Source organism: Podarcis vaucheri, assembly GCF_965113315.1.
Source record: "Podarcis vaucheri genome assembly, chromosome: 2".
NCBI classification, from domain to species: Eukaryota; Metazoa; Chordata; class Lepidosauria; order Squamata; family Lacertidae; genus Podarcis; species Podarcis vaucheri.
Window position 1 is genome coordinate 126039927 of NC_138760.1, and position 15302 is coordinate 126055228.

The 15302-nt window shown below is 48.7% G+C and overlaps 2 protein-coding genes across 4 annotated transcripts in view; both read right to left on the reverse strand.

The window, feature by feature from the left end:
• Positions 1 to 15302, reverse strand: part of LOC309525047 (uncharacterized protein) — a 274308-nt gene that overhangs the window by 50669 nt on the left and 208337 nt on the right. The window lies entirely within an intron of this gene.
• LOC309524747 (uncharacterized protein) lies at positions 381 to 14953 on the reverse strand. Of its 3 annotated transcripts, XM_082209736.1 has the most exons (7): positions 14685 to 14953; positions 13030 to 13258; positions 12804 to 12919; positions 11603 to 11729; positions 6348 to 6433; positions 3597 to 3804; positions 381 to 3126 (listed from the first exon to the last, which is right to left on the reverse strand). In XM_082209736.1, the coding sequence occupies exons 3-7, from the start codon at positions 12915 to 12917 to the stop codon at positions 1634 to 1636; spliced, it is 2028 nt and encodes a 675-aa protein (XP_082065862.1). In that variant the 5' UTR covers positions 12918 to 12919; positions 13030 to 13258; positions 14685 to 14953; the 3' UTR covers positions 381 to 1633. The 3 variants fall into 3 exon arrangements, with proteins under 3 accessions (XP_082065862.1, XP_082065860.1, XP_082065861.1); XM_082209734.1 differs by having other exon boundaries at positions 12804 to 13258; positions 14685 to 14952; XM_082209735.1 differs by lacking the exon at positions 14685 to 14953 and adding an exon at positions 14458 to 14670 and having other exon boundaries at positions 12804 to 13258.

Genomic DNA, 15302 nt, shown 5'->3' on the forward strand with positions numbered 1-15302 from the left:
AAAACCATATAGGAGTTTCAAATCTAATACAGATGCAGACTGGGATAAAGATCTCTACTTTAAAAGGGCTACGTGGTCGATCCTTGCGAAATAAAAAGCATAATGGGGTGGGGTGAGGAATCATCCAATTTAAAGTCCCACAAAATACAAGTCCATTGGAAGATGTCGACCTGGAAGTAAACTTCCAGGGAGTTCGAGGCAGTTGTATTCCCAGGTGTGTATGGGGACCTATTCCTTTCAATGGCCTTGCTTCTCATTCACCTTGAGTGTGTTTGCTTGGCTGGCAGGATTGCGACCTCCAACTCTGGATAAATGCCTCTCGTACGCTTGGATTGAGAATATAGGGAGAGATGTGGTCGCCATCAACTTTGGGGGGGGGGGCCAATGAATACCCTTGGAATTTTGATGACGATGTCATGGGCGCTAGCCACAAAATGGTTCATTCACAAAAAAGTGAAGCAGTTAACTACCTGACCACAACATTATATCGATGTGTAAGATGATGATCCTAATCGTCCTTTTTCTCTCTCTCACTAAACATCGCTGCTTGTTTTCACTAGGTAAACTTGAGTTCTCATAAAATGAGAGAGGGAGTCCATTTCTCCCTCTGTGTCTCAATAGTAGCTTTATCAGCCACTATCACTGCCCCATCTAGCCATCACCCCACTGAAGCATCCCAAATTCTCTTTTGAGTCCCCAGCCGGTGGCCACTCTAGGTCACTATGAGTGATCTTTCATTCACAAAAGGCGACGAGGTTAAATGCTTACTCAAAACACTTTGTAAGATTCTGACTCTATTCATTTCCCTAAGTACAGTACAGGGTTTGTAGAGATTTGAACATTTGTAGACCATCAGTCTCACATGTGGACTCTCTGTTGGCTGCAAAGGTCCAATTGGTCACTAGAGTTCTATTCCAGGGGTTCCCAGTGGTCCACAAGCTTCGTTCAGGTATGCCATGGCACGTCCGTGTTAAATATTCCTATTGATTTTTAGCTGTATTTTCCATTGCTTCTTTTATTTCTTATATTGTCTTTTATTGCGATCCAAATGCAAATTGTCCTTCTATGAAATAGCATTTAAAATACCATTTAAAATCATACAGCACCTAGCACAGTGTGTTACAATTCGTACAACGGGCAAGGGGAGGGGAATACAGTGGTATCTCTGGTTGCGAACGGGATCCGTTCCGGAGTCCCGTTCACAACATGAGCAGAACACAACCCGCGTCTGCACAGGTCGCGATCCGCCGCTTCTGCGCATGGGCGTGACGTCACTTTGCACGTCTGCGCATGTGGCGAAACCCGCAAGTAACCCTTTCTGGTACTTCCGGGTCGCTGCGGGACACAACCTGAAAATGCTCAACCTGAAGCAAACGTAACAAGAGGTATTAACTGTCATTAAATGGTTTGTCAAGACCATCAAGTGGTCCATGGGGGGGGGGGATTCTCTAATCTACTTCATCGACTGCTCTAATCTACTTTGTTACATATGCTTCCTTTGGATGTGAATTGCAAAACGACAGAATCATAGAACGGTAGAGCTGGAAGGGACCCAGGGGTCATCTAGTCCAACCCCCTGCAATATAGGGAATCTAAAGAAGATTGGCACTTTCCCCTCATGCTGTGCGCACTTCTAGGATTCCCCCATGGGTGGGTTCTTCAATGTGACGTGATCCTTATATTCTGGCCGAAGCTCGTCCCACATCCGAAGCATTTGGATGGCTCCTCCCCTGTGGACCGGAGTCGCCATGGGAGCTATTTCCATGTTCCAAGGCAGCTGTTCCAGGTGCAGCCTCTGGTGCTTCTTCAGGCTCTCGTTCCGCCGGAAGCTTTTCCCGCACTCCAGGCAGCTGTAAGGTTTCTCCCCGGTGTGGGTTCCCTCGTGAGCGGTGAGGTTGCTCTTCTGGCGGAAGCTCTTCCCGCACTCGGGGCACGTGTAGGGCTTCTCTCCCGTGTGGATATTCTGGTGCGAGATGAGGGAGTCTCTCCTCATGAAGCTCTTCCCGCACTCCTGGCACTGGAAGGGCTTCTCACCCGTGTGGATCCTCTGGTGCGAAACGAGGGACCCTTTCACAATGAAGCTCTTCCCGCACTCCAGGCATTTGAACGGCTTCTCGCCCGTGTGGAGAAGCTGGTGCAAGTTGAGCGTGCCTCTGCGCGTGAAGCTCCTCCCGCACTCAAAGCACTGGAACCGCTTCTCGCCCGTGTGGATGCTCTGGTGAGAAACGAGGTTCGAGTTCTTCCGGAAGCACTTCCCGCACTCGGAGCACTTGAAGGGCTTCTCCTCGGTGTGGATGCTCTGATGTGAGATAAGGGCGCCTTTCCGGATGAAGCTCTGCCCGCACTCCAGGCACCGGAACGGCTTCTCACCGGAGTGGATCCGCTGGTGCAAATTGAGGTTGCCTTTGCTGTTGAAGCTCTGCCCGCACTCAAAGCACTTGAAGGGCTTTTCGCCCGTGTGAGTTCCCTGATGAGCGGTGAGGCTTTTCTTCTCTCTGAAACTCTGTCCGCACTCCAGGCACTGAAACGGCTTCTCGCCGGTGTGGATTCTCCGGTGAGAGATGAGGCTCGAATTCCTGCAGTAGCTCTTGCCGCACTCCGAGCACTTGTAGGGCTTGTCCCTCGCGTGGATTCTCTGGTGGAAAATAAGGCTCCCTTTCCGGTTGAACCTCCTCCCGCACTCCAGACACTTGTACGGCTTCTCCCCCGTGTGGATCCTCTGGTGCGAGATGAGGGAGTCCCGGCGAATGAAGCTCTTGCCGCAATCGGCGCACTCGTACGGCTTCTCCCCTCTGTGGATCTTCTCGTGCGACGTCACGCTGGAGCTCCGGCTGAAGCCCTTCCCACACTCCAGGCATTTGAACGGCTTCTCCCCAGTGTGGACTTTGGAGTGAGCATCGAGGCTAGATTTCCATTTGAACATTTTGCCGCACACCGGACACCTTTCCTTCCTCTTGTCCTGTTTCTCTTCGGCTGGGATTGCGCAGGCGCCGCTGCCTCGACGGGCAGACGACTCCTTGCTCTTCTGTTTAGCTTCCGCTTTCCTCCTCGGCTCTCTGCCTTCTTTGCGTCGGGCTCTTGGCAAGGACGCCGCGCTGCGTTCCCCTTCGCCCTGACTCCCTGCTCCTGGAACAAAAGGAAGCTTCGTAAGTACTGAAGTGAGAAAGGGAGTACAGTGGTGCCTCGCAAGACGAAAAGAATCCGTTCTGTGATTCTCTTCGACTAGCGGTTTTTTTGTCTTGCAAAGCAAGCCCATTGACGGATTAAAGGATTAGCGCTATTAGCGGCTTTTAGCGGCTTATCTGCTGATTGGATCAGCTGATAAGCAGTTTAGCGGCTTAGAGAAGGGGGGGGGAGGGGAAAAAACCAGCAGGAACTCGCAAGACATTGTTGTCTTGCGAAGCAAGCCCATAGGAAATTTGTTTTGCGAAGCACCTCCAAAACGGAAAACTCTTTCGTCTAGCGAGTTTTCCGTCTTGCGAGGCATTCGTCTTGCGGGGCACCACTGTATTCACTGCAGATCACAAATGGGAGGGTGACTTTACCAGCTACGAGGAAAAGGGAGCCTTAGCCACCGCAAAAAGGGAGATGCTCACCTATGAGCTTTTGCACAGTCCTTTCCCAGAGTTCCTCACTGCTCCCAGCCTGCACTGCTGCTTCGTGGGCAGCCAAGCCTTGCTGTTCCAGGGAGGTGACCATTTTCCAGTTCTCCTCCATGACCTCCCTGTGCAGGGCCCTTTGGTCCGGATCCAGCGAGCTCCATTCCTCCGCGGTGAAACATACAGCCACATCCTCAAACGTCACCTGAGCGGGGGATAAAAAGAAATGTGATCTCTGCGTGGAGAATGGCAATGAAGAGGAAGAAGGAAAAGCTTGTTTATGCCGCTGCCTTTCAAGATTTAAATCATCAGAAACAACATTCGCAGCTTCCTTGCTGGGCAGCTACGATGAGAGCAGATGGGGAAGAGGTTGATTTTTGCGGGAATGTTGTGGACAGTAGAAGAGGATATATTGATTAAATATTATCCTTCCTTAACCCACCTACTCTCAGCAACCATAACGTGGTGGAATGCTCTGTCACAAGAGACTAGGGCCCTGCGGGACTTGACGTCTTTCCGCAGGGCCTGCAAGACAGAGCTGTTCCGCCTGGCCTTTGGTTTGGACTCAGTCTGACCCTTATGTTTCCCTCCCCTTATGATCTTGATTTATCAGCTACTTTAAAATGAGGCTGCATTTTAAATTGCATTTTAACCTGTATTTTTCTTTTCTCTCCCCCCCCCCCCTCTTTTCCCCCTATTATGTTTCTACTGTGATTTTATTGGTGTTAGCCGCCCTGAGCCCGGCTCTGGCCAGGGAGGGCGGGGTATAAATAATAATAATAATAATAATAATAATTATTATTATTATTATTATTATTATTATTATTATTATTACCACCACCAGACACTGGAGAGACCTGTCAGAAGCAAGCATGGAGCAATGGTACCAAATAGTATGGGAAACAGCCTTACCAGAAAAATTAACCAATAAATTGAAACTGACACGAGGACAAATAGAAGAAGACGCCTTCACCCTGGTATGCTCCCCTTTATCACACACACAGCCCAACAAGACAATGACAAAAACCCACCAACAGCATACAAATCAATATGGCTAACCTGATCCAAAACACCCACCCACCCCACTCACACATGAAAACAAAGACCACCACAGCCAACCACCAATGAATGACCACACCAGGCCAACCCCAACCCCTCTCACCACCAAAGGAACACAAGTGAACAGCAAAGAACCTGCACTAGCAACGCTGACACAAAACCCCACATGTATTAAATAAAATAGAAACATCGCCACCCGACCACACCGCCACTCATCTTTCTCCCACTCCACCTCTTTCCCCCTTTTCTTCCTAATGGCTCAACAAATGAAACCGATTTGTTAAAAAAAAATGTTACATGGGGGAAAAATACGAGAGGGAGACATTGCACATACCTTTGTAAATCAAGAAAATCTTTAATAAAAATACATTTTAAAAAAATATGATCCTTCCTCACTCACGCTAGTCACGCAGCGGTTCTCAAGCTGTGGGTCCCCAGATGTAGTTGGACTACAACTCCCATCATCCCTGAGCTCTGGCCTTGCTAGCAAGGGGTGATGGGAGTTGTAGTTCAACAACATCTGGGGCCCCAAAGGTTGAGAAAGGCTGCGCTAGTGAGTCAGTAGCAGAGTACATTCCCCCATATATAGTGGGAAACTAGTTGGTAGATTCGTTTGAATCTTTTTACTTAAGGAATCCATTCCGGCTTTGTCCAGATGGGGTTTTGTTCCTCTTAATTCCCCTTTAATCCCTCCTGAAAAGAATAAAGACAAAGCAGTCTTCTCTTAAAATAATGATAAGAAGTTTACTTACGTTCAGTAATTAAACTGAACGCAGACTTTAGCTCAGTGTTTCCCAAACGTTTTTGGGCAACGGCACACCTGTTTACCGGAAAAAAATCTCGCGGCACACCACCATTAAAGCCCCGCCCCGTGACGTCAGCGCGCAGCGTCACGCCGGGAGGGACGCACAAAAGTGAACGTTTTTTCCCTTCCCCTTGCCGGGGTGGGAGGAGGCAGCAGAGCGAGGGACTGAGGGACGGCGGCAGCTGAGGCGGCGGCGGCTGTTGTGGTGGTGGCGGCGATAGCGGGCGGAGGAGGAGCCGTCGCCGGGAGTTGCTGCTGCTGCTGTTGCTGTTGCTGCCCGGACATGCCGGCCTCCTCCTCCTCCGCTGTCTCGCGCTCCTCCCTTTTGCGCGCGCTGCCCCGCCGCTCGGCACCACCACCGCGGAGCCGCCCCCGGCTCGACGCGGATCCTCGCCGCCGCCGCCTCTCGCCGCCCGACTCGCCCGCCTCCCTCCCACGGCACACCAGCCGGTGTCTCACGGCACACTAGTGTGCCGCGGAACACCGGTTGGGAAACACTGCTTTAGCTTATAGTTGCAGAACAGAGTTTGAGTTCATCCCATATGGGAATGAGCCCATGTGCTGCTGGCTGAGAGCAGATAACGCAATACATCAAGATGGAATAAAACAAAGAAGAAGAGGGAATTTACCAGGAACAAAACCCAATCTGGACAACCTAGATTGGATTGCTTAAGTAAAGAGATTCAAACGAATCTACCAACTAGCTTCCTGCAATATACTGGAGAATGTACTCTGCTACTGGCTCACTAGCATGAGTGAGGAAGGATAATATTTCATCAATATATCCCCTCCTGCTATCCACAACATTCCCACAATTTTTCCAGGCCCAGTGAGTTGTGCAGGACACAGAGGCAGCCAGACTCACCTGCAGCCTCTTCTCTTACCTGCTCCAGAGGCACAGAAGGTGCTTCCACTCCGCCATCAGGAAGGGGCGAGGGAGGACACACCACAATAATCCTCAGTCCTTCTCCTGCAAGGGGAACAAAGATGACAGGAAGACTGGTTTCTTAATTATTTAGACCAGTGGCGTGCAGTCAATGGACTAAAGGGGACTAGGCTAGTCCCCTAAATGTTCCCCATGTGCCTTCTTCCCCAAGACCACAAAGTTTCTGCCCGGCTTAGGGAGGGAGGCGTGATTCTCAAGCATGGGACATCAGGACGTCAAGATACTGAAATGGCTAAAATGTCCGGAAGAATCAGAAATCAGGAAGACCAAAAGTTTAATAAGGAATGGGGAAATTTATAATTTATCTTAAAAACCACTGTAAACAGCAAAAATTGTTAGCAGGATTGGAATAACACTTCTACAGTGGTACTTTGGTTACCGAACGTTGTTGAACAAATCGGCTCCCAAACGCCACAAACCCAGAAGTGAGTGTTCCGGTTTGCAAACATTTTTCAGAAGCCGAACGTCCGACACAGCTTCTGCGGCTTCCGACTGAGTGCAGGAAGCTCCTGCAGCCAACCGGAAGCTGTGACTTGATTTTTGAACAGTTTCCGGAGTCGAACAGACTCCTGGAATGGATTCAGTTCGGGAACCAAGGTACCACCATAGTTTAATGGTGAATTTTGGATACAATGGAGATGTAAAAGATGTGATTGACATAAAAGATGCAGGAGGAAATGATTAATAGGACCCACAAAGGAGAGGAACGAAGTCCAGGAGGTTCTTTGGAATCTTGTTTTTAAGTTGTATGTTGGATATGCAATTGTAAAATTTTAATCTGAAAAACCTAACTAATTATTTTAAAAAGATGTCATGCACGTGACGTCTGTCCCCCACCCCCGCAATCGTCCTCGCAAGCTGGCGCCTCTAGGCTTTACGCTCCCCTATGAAAAATAATCACAGCACACCACTGATTTTAGGCCCTGCTTTGCGACAGAAACCAAAACAACCAGACAACATGTTTAGAGGTTCCTTAGTGGGATGGTTGCATGGGCAGAGCTAGTGATGCAGCCTGGTCCCCAGCCACAAATTCATGGAGGATTAAGAGTGCAAGATGAGCCTTCAAGATCAGGCCTAAGGGGGCCCATCTGGTTCAAAATCCAGTTCCGATAGTGGCCAACATTCATAGTGGAGTAGGAGAGCTTAGTTTGGTCGGAATAGAGGATACACTTCCAGAGTGAACACTAAATACATTACTTAGAATCATAGAGTTGGAAGAGACCACAAGGGCCATCGAGTCCAACCCCCTGCCAAGCAGGAAACACCATCAGAACACTCCTGACATATGGTTGTCAAGCCTCTGCTTAAAGACCTCCAAAGTAGGAGACTCCACCACACTCCTTGGCAGCAAATTCCACTGTCGAACAGCTCTTACTGTCAGGAAGTCCTTCCTAATGTTTAGGTGGAATCTTCTTTCTTGTAGTTTGGATCCATTGCTCCGTGTCCGCTTCTCTGGAGCAGCAGAAAACAACCTTTCTCCCTCCTTTTATATATTTGAACATGGCTATCATATCACCCCTTAACCTCCTCTTCTCCAGGCTAAACATGCCCAGCTCCCTTAGCCGTTCCTCATAAGGCATCGTTTCCAGGCCTTTCAAAAGAAGAAGAAGAAGAAGAAGAGTTTGGATTTGATATCCCGCCTTTCACTCCCCTTCAGGAGTCTCAAAGCGGCCAACAATCTCCTTTCCCTTCCTCCCCCACAACAAACACTCTGTGAGGTGAGTGGGGCTGAGAGACTTCAAAGAAGTGTGACTGGCCCAAGGTCACCCAGCAGCTGCATGTGGAGGAGCGGAGACGCGAACCCGGTTACCCAGATTACATGACTACCGCTCTTAACCACTACACCACACTGGCTCACCATTTTGGTTGCCCTCCTCTGGACACGTTCCAGTTTGTCAGTGTCCTTCTTGAATTGTGGTGCCCAGAACTGGACACAGTACTCCAGGTGTGGTCTGACCAGAGCAGAATACAGTGGCACTATTACTTCCCTTGATCTAGATGCTATACTCCTATTGATGCAGCCCAGAATTGCATTGGCTTTTTTAGCTGCCGCGTCACACTGTTGGCTCATGTCAAGTTTGTGGTCAACCAAGACTCCTAGATCCTTTTCACATGTACTGCTCTCAAGCCAGGTGTCACCTATCTTGTATTTGTGCCTCTCATTTTTTTTTCATTACTTCTGGTAAATGAGTCAGAGGCCCCTGAAAATTTGGGTCCCAGGCATCTTATACCTTATCCATGCACTGAGGTCCAGCTCCAAGGGCCTTCTGGCGGTTCCCTCACTGCGAGAAGCCAAGTTACAGGGAACCAGGCAGAGGGCCTTCTTGGTGGTGGTGCCCGCCCTGTGGAACGCCCTCCCATCAAATGACAAGGAAATAAACAACTGTCTAACTTTTAGAAGACATCTGAAGGCAGACCTGCTTAGGGAAGTTTTTAATGTTTGGTGTTTTTAATATTCTGTTGGGAGCCGCCCAGAGTGGCTGTAGAAACCCAACCAGATGGGTGGGGTATAAATAATAAAATTATCATTATTATTACTATCTGAAACCAGGGTGAAACACATTGGCATTATTTTCATCTCTCCTGCCCCCTTATTAGATGAACTGTCAGTTCACAGTCTTAACAGTTAAAGCAGCAAGTTAGAACTGCAAGCACACTAAGTAAAAATTTTATGTTATTTTAACTTTAAATGGCAAAACTAACTGGGAAGCTCAGGAATCAAGAAGACATTTTTTTAAAAAAATAATGTGAAATGTTTATAATTTATATACAAAATCATTGTGAACAGGTCAAAACATTAGCAGGATTTTAAACACAGTTGAAATGTAACAAAATAGATAATCTAGGAAGATGAAAAATTGGAGAAGTATTGATATACAGTTGAAAGAGAATCAATAGGACCCGTGGAAAGGATGGGGCGAAGTCAGGCAGTTCAGAGTAATCTCAATCATTAGATTTGGAAGTCATTTTGTTGTATGTTTATATTTTGGAAAATCAAAATATATACCGTCTTTTTCGCTCCTTAAGACACACCTGACCATAAGACGCACCTAGTTTTTAGAGGAGGAAAACAAGAAAAAAATATTCTGAACGAAACAGTGGATGCATGATTTTTGTGGTTCATGCTATGGCCGCAGACATGTGATCTGATGGTGAATTTGGGGTGACCCAGTGCAAAAATCCTGAGGATCCATGTGGATCCGTGCTTTGTAACCACATTTTTGCACCATTGCAGCCCCAGGAAACAGTGGATGCGTGATTTTTTTGGTGTAGGCTGTAGCCATGGACATGCTATGTGATCTGATGGTGAATTTGGGGTGACCCAATGTAAAAATCCTGAGGATCCATGGGCTTTTACCTCCCTCATTCCAGGCAGCCTCCACTAGCGTCCCTTATTTGTCCCTTATTTGGATTTGTAACTGGCTGACTGACCGAACCCAAAGGGTGCTCATCAATGGTTCCTCTTCATCCTGGAGAAGAGTGACTAGTGGGGTGCCACAGGGTTCTGTCTTGGGCCCGGTCTTATTCAACATCTTTATCAACGACTTGGGTGATGGACTCAAGGGCATCCTGATCAAATTTGCAGATGACACCAAACTGGGAGGGGTGGCTAACACCCCAGAGGACAGGATCACACTTCAAAACGACCTTGACAGATTAGAGAACTGGGCAAAAACAAACAAGATGAATTTTAACAGGGAGAAATGTAAAGTATTGCACTTGGGCAAAAAAAATGAGAGGCACAAATACAAGATGGGGGACACCTGGCTTGAGAGCAGTACATGTGAAAAGGATCTAGGAGTCTTGGTTGACCACAAACTTGACATGAGCCAACAGTGTGACGCGGCAGCTAAAAAAGCCAATGCAATTCTGGGCTGCATCAATAGGAGTATAGCATCTAGATCAAGGGAAGTAATAGTGCCACTGTATTCTGCTCTGGTCAGACCTCATCTGGAGTACTGTGTCCAGTTCTGGGCACCACAATTCAAGAAGGACACTGACAAACTGGAACGTGTCCAGAGGAGGGCAACCAAAATGGTCAAAGGCCTGGAAACGATGCCTTATGAGGAACGGCTAAGGGAGCTGGGCATGTTTAGCCTGGAGAAGAGGAGGTTAAGGGGTGATATGATAGCCATGTTCAAATATATAAAAGGATGTCACATAGAGGAGGGAGAAAGGTTGTTTTCTGCTGCTCCAGAGAAGCGGACACGGAGCAATGGATCCAAACTACAAGAAAGAAGATTCCACCTAAACATTAGGAAGAACTTCCTGACAGTAAGAGCTGTTCGACAGTGGAATTTGCTGCCAAGGAGTGTGGTGGAGTCTCCTACTTTGGAGGTCTTTAAGCAGAGGCTTGACAGCCATATGTCAGGAGTGCTCTGATGGTGTTTCCTGCTTGGCAGGGGGTTGGACTCGATGGCCCTTGTGGTCTCTTCCAACTCTATGATTCTATGATTCTATGATTATCTTTCTTCCGATCCCACCGATCAGCTGTTTCCTTCCAACACTCCCTTCCTTCTTTTTTGCCTTAGTGTCTTTTCCTTAGCTGGAGCAGTTTCTTGCTCTTCCTTTTATTCTAATTTCTCTCCTTATTGCTTTAGTCTTCCTGTTTTCCCCCTTTGCAAGTTTGCTGTCTTTACCTCCCCCCTCTCAGGCAGCCTCCTTTATCTCTAGCATTCCTTATCTCTCTCCTGATCAGCAAGCGATCAGCGGCTTTGTTTCAACACCCACTTCCCTCTTTCAAAAAAAAAGCAAAAAAGCACGACCTGCTTTTTGCCCCTGGGCAATTCGGCTCCAGGGACCACACATTCGCTCCATAAGACGCACAGATATTTCCCCTAACATTTTAGGAAGAAAAAAGTGTGTCTTATGGAGCGAAAAATATGGTATATACTTCAACAACAACAAAACTTTAAAAGAGAGTGTCTTGTGTAGTTTTTATAGGAGGGAAAAGATAAATAGCTAAATGGTCAAATAACCCAGGGCTGTCTTCCACAAAAGCCTGCTACTATGGGAACTAGAGTTTAATTCCCACAAAATCGCCCTTCCAGAAAATACTGTATTAATTCCCGAACGACGGAAGCTAAGAATTTGGTGGAGTCAGCTCCTCCCCGACACAGGCTCAAGGGAAAACAAGAGAGACCTGCTCAAGAAGGGAAGACCCAAGCTGGGAAATGTCTTGTGAATCCTTACCCAAGGAAGGAGCGCCTTCGTCTTCTTCCTCCTGCTTGATCCACCACTTGGAGAGAGGCATCTGCCTGGGGTCTGACAGGTCCTCCTCTGCCTCAGGAAAGTTCGCGGCTTCTTCTGCAAATAGTCCCTGCAGTTGAAAGAGCATCAAGGATCAGAAAGAGAAAAGAGGGGAGAGAGAGAGAGAGAGAGAGAGAGAGAGAGAGAGAGAGAGAGAGAGATTAGGAAAGAAATGAGCGGTCCTCTCCTTGGAGGACTTCCAGAACGGGTGAAAAGTGGACAACCGTTGCACACTTTGGCAATGTCCTTAGAAAATATTCTCAGCCCCCTGGAACCACCAAGATGAAGCAAAGACCTGATGAAGAGAGCACAGCAGAGGTTATATTTTCTGAAAAGCCTCCACAAAAACAATCTCTCAAAGGACCTGTTGATGGCATTTTACCATTGTACTGTGGAGAGTGTCTTAACTTATGGTCTGTGTGTGTGGTTTGGGAGCTGCACGGTCAGGGGAAAAACAATGCTGTCCAGGGTTGTAAAGACTGCGGAGAGAATAATTGGGTGCACTCTTCCCACCTTGGATCAAATTATGCTTCCAGGTGTCACAAGAAAGCTGCAGAGATAGCGCAGGATAGTGCGCACCCCGGAAATGATCTCTTTCGGCTTCTGCCTTCTGGAAGAAGGTACAGGGTTATAAAGACTAGGACTAGCTGCCTGAGAAACAGTTTCTATCCAATGCGATTTTGTTTTTTAAACCCAGTGTAAGGTAGTCTCGCTCACTGGAAGGACAGATCATGAAGCTGAGGCTCCAATACTTTGGCCACCTCATGAGAAGAGAAGACTCCCTGGAAAAGACACTGACGTTGGGAAAGATGGAGGGCACAAGGAGAAGGGGACGACAGAGGACGAGATGGTTGAAGCTACCAGCATGAGTTTGACCAAACTGCGGGAGGCAGTGGAAGACAGGAGTGCCTGGCGTGCTCTGGTTCATGGCGTCACGAAGAGTCGGACACGACTAAACGACTAAACAACAACAAGGTAGTCTCTATGTGAGTATATTGTATTCAATTATGGGGTATCAGAGTTTTTAGGGGCTAACTAGGCTGGGATAGTTGGGATAGCAGGCTTGTTGGTTTTCAAATGTCTGATGTAGATTTTTTCAATTTCCTTGTTCTGTATGCGACAATGACAATAAAGATTATCATACCTGCTGTTCCTCCTCCTGCTTCACATCTTCTGCTCGGCTCAAGAGGAAACCTTCGGCCAGGGCCACCGCCTGGGAACTGGTCTCTGCTCCATGTTCCCTCACCCAGTTCTCCATCTCTGTGGAGAGGACAGCCAAAAACTGTTCTAGGAGAACCAGATAGGGCTTTCCGTGTCTATCGCTCTGGCCGCAGTCACTCAGGGCAAAGATGGTGGAGTCAGCCACAAACCTTTCGGCAGGCCGTGGCAGAGAAACCGTCTGAAGTGCTGGGGCTGAGCATCTGAGCTGAGGGCGTCCTCCTCGTTCAGGATCTTCTGCACGGTTCCTTCCCAAAATCCTCTGCTTCTCACCGTCTACCTATCCCATCTGTGCTCCAAGGCGGGGCCACCAAGGTGGTTCAAAGAACTGCTCTGCCAGTTTCGGTCATAAAGCAAAATCTGCCTCCTAAAATGTGGGTCCTGCAAAACCAACAAGAAGAACAACACATTTCTGCAATGCAGAACCTACTCAGAGACCTCCACCAGTTGCTGAATTACTACCAGGCCCGAGTTCAAATTGTTACCATAAGGCCTTTAATAATCTGGGACCGTTTTACCCAAATTAACGTTATTAAGGGTGCCCAGCATTGACAGGAGAGATTCCGGTTCTCCATCACACAGCTACAGTTTAACTGTCAATCCCACTTCACAGAAAACTCTGGGAATTGTAGCTCTGCAAGGGGAATTTGGGGTGGAGGGTGTCTCTCCTCTAGCTCTCAGCACCCTTATAACAAACTACAGCTCCCAGATTTCTGGGAACAAGAGCTGTTCGAACCGGCATCATGGTGCTTCAACGTATGATGTGGCCAGAAAAAGAGGCTCCCGTTGCATCATCTTTAGCTGGGGATGTTGGGGAAATTAAGATGCTCCAAAGCAGGCATGATCAATCACGGATTATTATGGCTGTTATTTCTTGGTTGTCTGGAGATATTAGCCAGCCATCTTGCTAACGAAAGAGAAGATGCCGACAGAAGGAAGGAGGGGGAGGGAGTTTGTCCAGTGTGCAACACCAAGGGGTCCTGGTGGCATCTTAACTAATAATAATAATAATATTTCTGCCCCAGCCAAGTGACTGGGATGCCCCATCCACTCTGGGCAGCTTCCAACATATATAAAAACATAATAAAACATTACATATTAAAAAATTGTCCCTAGGCAGGGCTGCCTTCAGATGTCTTCTAAAGGTTGTATGGCTACTCATCTCCTTGACATCTGATGGGAGGGAGTTCCACAGGCTGGGTGCCACCACCGAGAAGGCCAAACCCTCAGAATGCCAGACAGCAAAGCTGCTCAACGTAAAAAAAGAATATCCTGGATCAGCGGCACGTGAAATTGGGGATCTGAGAGGAGCCCTGCTGCAGAATCACGTCAAAGTGGTAGGACCGGAGTACAAGATCCCTCTCTCCCCTCCTCTCCTGTGTTTTCCTTCAGAAGCACTGGCCGAGGATTTCACAGAATCACTGAACTGTCGTGTCGGGAGGGACCCCCAAAGGCCATCTAGCCCAGCCCCCCCATCCTGCAATGCCGACATCACAGCTCAATGATCCCTGACAGGTGGCTCACCCAAGCCCTGCCAAGGAAGGAGAGACCACACGCTTCTCATACATGAACATACATACCCAACTCCCTCTTGCCTAAGGAAACTGATGATGCACACCAGGAAAGGGTGCTGTTTTGGGGGGGGGCTTGCCTCGCTCTTCTGTGCTCCCCAGGCCTTCCCCCACCCCCAAGGCGCTGTCTGATCCCCACTTGGGGGGGGGTAAAAGGAGGGCATCCAGCCCCTTCCTTCCCCAGCCCCACACGTTGCACCCAAAGGCTGAAAGGAGGGAGGGGGGGAGATACTCACGTGATTGGGAAGGACAAAGGACAGTTTCCCTCTGCAAGAAACCCCTGCAGGGATGTGCGGGGAGGGCTTGGGGGGGAATGCGACCTCCCGGTTCAAGCAGCAGTGGGGCAGGAGCAGGAACCAGCTGTCAGCTTTGCAGCGAATAAATGCATCCGTGCAATGCAACCTCCGGCTGCAATCCAAGGCTGGCTTTTTTTTCCCTTTTTTGCAAAGCAGGATGGGGGAGCCGCCTTCGCTCCGGAGGACTCCTCCTCCCCTCCACCCCCACGCATCCACCCCCTCCCCCAAAAAATATGTCCTTCCTCTCTAGGAATCCGCCCTCTCTTGCATCGGCATCGTTTTCACCCTTGCATGGCTGGAGGAGCAGCAGCAGCAGCAGGAGCGCGAAATCCGCGCGCAGGGAATCGACCCTGGCAAACAATTGCGCTTTGGAAGGTCCGCTGCCGGCCGGGTTGGCCGACCGTGGCTTCCTCTGAAAAGGAGGGCTGTCCCGGCCGGCTTGCATGCTGGCTCCGTAGCAAAGCAACAACCCTGCGAGGTTGACCCGATCGGACCAGTTTCGTCTAGGGCAGGGAGGTCTGTCCCGCGAGGCGTTTCTGGGCGACCCTCGACAGCATT

Coding starts and splice junctions, on each gene's coding strand:
- LOC309524747 (XM_082209736.1), bottom strand. CDS start 12,917: ATGGAGAACTGGGTGAGGGAACATGGAGCAGAGACCAGTTCCCAGGCG. Junction 6,434..11,602: donor CGAAGGCGCTCCTTCCTTGG/GTAAGGATTCAC, acceptor TTCCCCTTGCAG/GAGAAGGACTGAGGATTATT. Junction 3,127..3,596: donor GACTGTGCAAAAGCTCATAG/GTGAGCATCTCC, acceptor CTTTTGTTCCAG/GAGCAGGGAGTCAGGGCGAA.